Source organism: Arachis ipaensis, chromosome B03 (assembly GCF_000816755.2).
Source record: "Arachis ipaensis cultivar K30076 chromosome B03, Araip1.1, whole genome shotgun sequence".
Taxonomy (NCBI): domain Eukaryota; kingdom Viridiplantae; phylum Streptophyta; class Magnoliopsida; order Fabales; family Fabaceae; genus Arachis; species Arachis ipaensis.
Window position 1 is genome coordinate 104,754,941 of NC_029787.2, and position 5,211 is coordinate 104,760,151.

The window sequence follows — 5,211 nt, forward strand, 5'->3', positions numbered from 1 at the left end:
TAAGAATTTTGTGTCAGTCATATTTGGTGTAATTAGGCCTATCTAGTCATGGAAACAAGAATTTTACAGAACAAATATCCCAACTATCATGAAAAGTAGAAAATTTAACGAGTGAATTTTTTTTATTTGTAGCCAATACACTTAATTAAATAAAATTAGTAGTTAAAGTTCAATAAAATTATTCTCATGTGAGTTACAATCAGCAAGACAGCAATGACTAGGAGGCTAGGGGGGACTAGCACAGGAATGGCGATACTATACATACCTATCCATGGAAAATTAATTACGGATAAGTAATACAACAATAATCTTTTATTGATATATCCAATTAAGATTTGGCTATGAAGTAGAACACTCTGCTGAGTTGTTAGTATTCATGTGTCGGACACATTTCAGATACGATATTCACCGACATTCGTCCAACACGCGTGTCAGTTTTATTCAACCGTGTCTTAATAAAAAGTAAAAAATTATTCTCCGAACAGGTTTGGACACACATAAATATTATCACGTGTCAGCGTGTCCAGTTTTATTTTTAACATATATTCTTAAAATAAATTTAGATATAGTATATATTATTATTTATTAAAACAAAAAATATTTTAAATACTTTGATATAATTAAAATAAGACATTAAAAATAATTAAAAAAATAATTTATATTTTATATATATGCGTGTCCCGATATCTTATACGATTTTAAAATTCGCGTATCGGTCAGTCTCGTATCCGTGAGATTTGGTATAATTTTAGACAGATTGTTGTATTAGAGAAATATTTTTTTATACTTGATCAATATTCAACTATTCATCACTACTAAATTAAAGCTAATAAGTTTTTCGAGAGGTATAATCACGGCCAAAAACAACTACTCATCTTGCTTAGCTCTTGCCGTATATTGCACCACAGCCACGTGGCTGTTGACAGCGGCTTCTCTGCCAACACACAGCCACTTCTCTGCCAACAACCGTGGCCACCAGAATGCGTATGGGGAAGGCATTGCCTTCAATCCTTCATCCTGCTGTCATGCAATGGGACAATAGATGCAAAGAAGGAATTTGAGATGGATTGAGAGACCAACATGCGCATGATAGAATCAAGCAACAAGTACATAGGATTTGGTGTGTAATTTAGAGGAACAGAATGCCATGGTCGAATTTTTATTTTTAATATTGAAGTGGTAGTGGTATTTTTTTTAAATGTGGATTATTGAGGTATTATACTTAAATGTGGGATCGTTTAACTAGAGAAGCAGAAATCAAACCGTCCGATTTGTTAGAGGTATACAAATCGGACCGTTCGATTTCTAAAAGTACAGAAATCAGACCGACCGATTTGTGAGAGGTACACAAATCGGTCCCATAGATTTCTGAGAGGTACAAAAATCGGTCCCAGAAATTTGTGTTGGTACACAAATCGGTGTCAGGAATTTGTGTTAAAAAAATAATTAAAAAATTTTAAGTATAGAATTCAGTCCCAGGAATTTGTGTACTTCCACAATTTTAAAAAACACCAAAAATTACTATGTTAAAGTATATCACCACTTTTACTTCCATAACAAAAAAAAATTAGCCCACCGTGGTCCTCCTGCCAATTCTTACAACCGTTGTTGCAGTAGCCATAATCGCTGCAGGGGCGGCGCCGGCGGTTCCACCCATAGTTAAATTAGTCATAATCTTCTTTTTCGTATTTATAGTGTCATTATTAGAACATATAGCTTTATGTCAATTGGATTATTGGAGCCATGAACAGCTCTAGGTATATGGTTATAGCAGGCAGCACTCTGATTATTTTGCTTATTTCTCTTTTTCCTCGTGTCTTATTGATATCCCTCTGTTTTTGAACCCAGCAATTGTTTACTTTGTGCATTCCAATTTCCAGCAATTAATCTAATAAGTAGAATTGTAGAAACATAAAACCAAGACAGAATAGCATTGTTTAACCAGGAACAAAACGATAAACTGTTTTAACAACCAAATTCACTTAAACGGTAGTAGCAAGTACACAATTTTATGATGCTGAGTAAGCAATACATCTGCAGTAGATTTTGTTATTCATGTTTTACATATCCTAATGATTATTCATTTGATGGTTTTTCTCCAAGCTATAATCTTGGCTTCACGCATCCAACAGCTTCTTTATGTCCTTCTGCATTAACACCACCAACAGATCAGAAGAGAAATGAATCAGATAGTGTTATAGATTTTGAACTATGTAAAAGACAAGACTAATGTAGCCATCATACAAACTGTGTTTTACCTCGATGCTTAGAGGAGAAGTAGTGGGTGCATAACGATCCACAACATTGCCCTCTTTGTCAACAAGGAATTTGGAGAAGTTCCATTTTATGTTGTCCCCAAAGAGTCCACCTTTGCTTGATTTAAGATACTTATACAGTGGAGCAGCATCGTTACCATTCACATCCACCTATGATAAAATGCAACAAGATTTGTGTATAAGTTGAAATTGTTTCAACCAAGACACTAACACCATCATTTTTAGAAAGAAAATGTCTTCCATGTAAAATACACAGAGGAAAGATTTAATATTTCTTTAATGAGCATAGGAATGAAATCAGAGTTTGTACCTTGTCAAAAATGGGATACTCAGCTTTGAAGCGAGTGCAAGCAAATTCTACTATCTGCTCATTAGTTCCAGGCTCCTGTGCCCCAAACTGATTGCAAGGAAATGCCAGAATTTCAAGACCTGAATAAACAAGAACATGGATTTTATAAAGGTTGATGGACCCCAAGCAAGTAAGCTTAATTCTTAAGTGGTTATATGTACCTAAGTTTCAGAAATTTCTCTCTAATTTAATTAGAGATTGTTTATAAAGGTTGTGGAAGCATAATATAAGCCTATGAATTTAAGGGTTTATACAAACCTTTCGCCCTGTATTTTTCGTACAATTGACTCAGCTCTGTATAATTAGAATTGGTCAAGCCACTGCATCATCAAACATGATAGTGTCAAGCTGAATAGATTAATACAAAGGTGAAAGTACATCAAGATAAATTAAACATGTATGATATACACAAGGGCTGTCTACTCTACTGCAATTCAGTCATTAGCCAAGGTTTTTTGACAAAGAAATTGAAAAGCGGAGAGGCGTTATACCATTGTGAGGCAACGTTGACAATGAGAAGAACCTTCCCTTTGTAGTTTCCAAGATTAACATCATTTCCCCTCGCATCCTAAGTCAGAACAACACATCAAATCCCTGGATCTTAAATTTTGTAAATTATGGAAATAAGCAACACAACATGCATACTGTAACCTAGATTATTTTGAATTAATTTTGTAGTAAGAATGCATAAAGAGTACATAAACTATAATACTATAATAACCTAATAAATAGTTTTAAATTTTCCTTTCTTCATGTATTTCTACTAACAAATTAATTATTATATCTATTACTAATGAAAAATATTCTAGATAACACATACCTTAACGGTGAAATCGTGGACTGATTTGGGAGGAGATGATTGGCTGGCCATGGTGTGATCTGTTTTCAAACTAAATCGCAAGGGAGTTGGAGTTGGAGTTAGAGTTGGGATTGATTTGAAGAACGAGATATTATGATGACGAAGATAAGGTCGAGAGAGTGAAAGGGTTTTGGCTTTAGGATTGATCAAATAGTTAATAGAAGAAGAAAGGGGTGGAACCACTCTCCTTATGCCTCTGCCGAACAAGATACGAGTTGAACTATAAAGCATTGAAGATCCAACTAAATTATATAGCGTCTTTTCTCCGCATACTGCACTCTTCTTCTGTATATTGTTCCTTTCCCACTCTGATATACTCTCTGTGCAATGTGAACTATTGAACAATAATGCTTACACGTGGATGCTTGGCGTGCCCACACGTGGGAATTGGTTGTCCAAGTACCGCCTTAGCAACTCATGTTTTATACAAGAATCACCCATTACGTCATCATTAATCTTTAAGAAAACGGGTCAATTATTATTGTTAATCAAGTACTCTAAGTTAATTACTACAAAGAAAAAACACAATGGTAATTCCACAACACTAATAAAACTAAAATTTAGCTAATATAGAATAAGGATCAAAGCTAAAGTTATCGATTAAACTTTTATAAAAATGACAAAATTTGAATTTTAATATATATTGATATTTATATTCATTAAAAATTCCTCCTAACAATAATTTTAATATGTATTCTTAAAAAATATATTTGCTAAATCCATAATATTATATAAAAAAAGTTCAATAAAAAACGCATCACCTTAATTAATTTCATTTAGTATGTTTTGAAAATTGTATGATGATAATATAACCTTTACAACTCTCATTGTTCTTTATTTTTTGATGATACTGCATGTTCTTTCACAGTACAAAAGACGGAACGTAGCTTCTTTACAAGCCAAATCAAAAGAAAAGGAAGAAGGAGATATTAATACGGAATTAATTAAGGAATTGAAGGTAAATGCATGTCCAGACAAACTTGAATGAAGAAAACAGGATCAAAAAGGAAAGAAATAAGTTACAACTTAGAACATGCATTATTCTTTACAACATGCTATCTGTTCTTGCGGGCAACCGTCGGAAGAAGTTGATAGGCGCCGACGGAAGCCTATGCCGGAACCTGGGATGCCTCATAACATAGAAGCCAGCCAAAGCAGCCACCACCTGAAACGGAGTAACATACAAAACCACCGCAGCAAGAAGACAAAACACAACGAATATAACCGTCGCACGTGGGTCCCTCCAATTCAACAGCGCCTGAATCCTCTCACCCTGGCTGGCCAAATCACCAACCACCGTCTGAATCCTCCCACCCACACTCCTCAACCTATCATACCTCATTCTCACAAGATCAGGGTTCCGGCTCGTAGGAAACGTATCGAACTCTTCATCCAACTCATCCGGTTGCACCGTGTGCGCCTGCGAAATGATCGTGTTCATGTGTGGCGGGTACCTTGGCCTATACCTATAGTTCCACACACCAATCAAGAACATGTACAGAAAAACCGTTGGTAAAATCAGTTCCGGGAAGCACACCAGCATCAAGAAGAGGACATGAACTAACACAGTGGTTATAACGTTCTTCCACATGCAGATATCAGAGAACCATTTTCCAACGGCGAATAAACCTGAGAATACCGTCATGAGCCTGAAGAAATTCGCCTTGCTTCTCCTCATGCTCCATAGGTGAGAGTCCACGTCAGACATATACTCAACCACCTCCTTC

The 5,211-nt window shown here is 35.4% G+C and overlaps 2 protein-coding genes across 2 annotated transcripts in view; both read right to left on the minus strand.

The window, feature by feature from the left end:
- LOC107630800 (probable phospholipid hydroperoxide glutathione peroxidase) lies at positions 1,962–3,813 on the minus strand. The gene is made up of 6 exons (XM_016334044.2): positions 3,446–3,813; positions 3,117–3,193; positions 2,884–2,945; positions 2,587–2,705; positions 2,259–2,426; positions 1,962–2,147 (listed from the first exon to the last, which is right to left on the minus strand). Exons 1-6 carry the CDS (start codon positions 3,713–3,715, stop codon positions 2,118–2,120), a joined length of 726 nt encoding a protein of 241 aa, XP_016189530.1. The 5' UTR covers positions 3,716–3,813; the 3' UTR covers positions 1,962–2,117.
- The window catches only part of LOC107633480 (FT-interacting protein 1), a 5,231-nt gene continuing 4,419 nt past the window's right edge, over positions 4,400–5,211 (minus strand). The window contains exon 3 of the mRNA XM_016337101.2: positions 4,400–5,207. Within this exon, the coding sequence (XP_016192587.1) occupies positions 4,530–5,207 (678 nt within the window). The 3' untranslated portion in view covers positions 4,400–4,529. The remainder of the gene's footprint in view (positions 5,208–5,211) is intronic.

Coding starts and splice junctions, on each gene's coding strand:
- LOC107630800 (XM_016334044.2), bottom strand. CDS start 3,715: ATGCTTTATAGTTCAACTCGTATCTTGTTCGGCAGAGGCATAAGGAGA. Junction 2,427..2,586: donor AGTATCCCATTTTTGACAAG/GTACAAACTCTG, acceptor ATTTTATCATAG/GTGGATGTGAATGGTAACGA. Junction 2,148..2,258: donor CTTCTCCTCTAAGCATCGAG/GTAAAACACAGT, acceptor GTGTTAATGCAG/AAGGACATAAAGAAGCTGTT.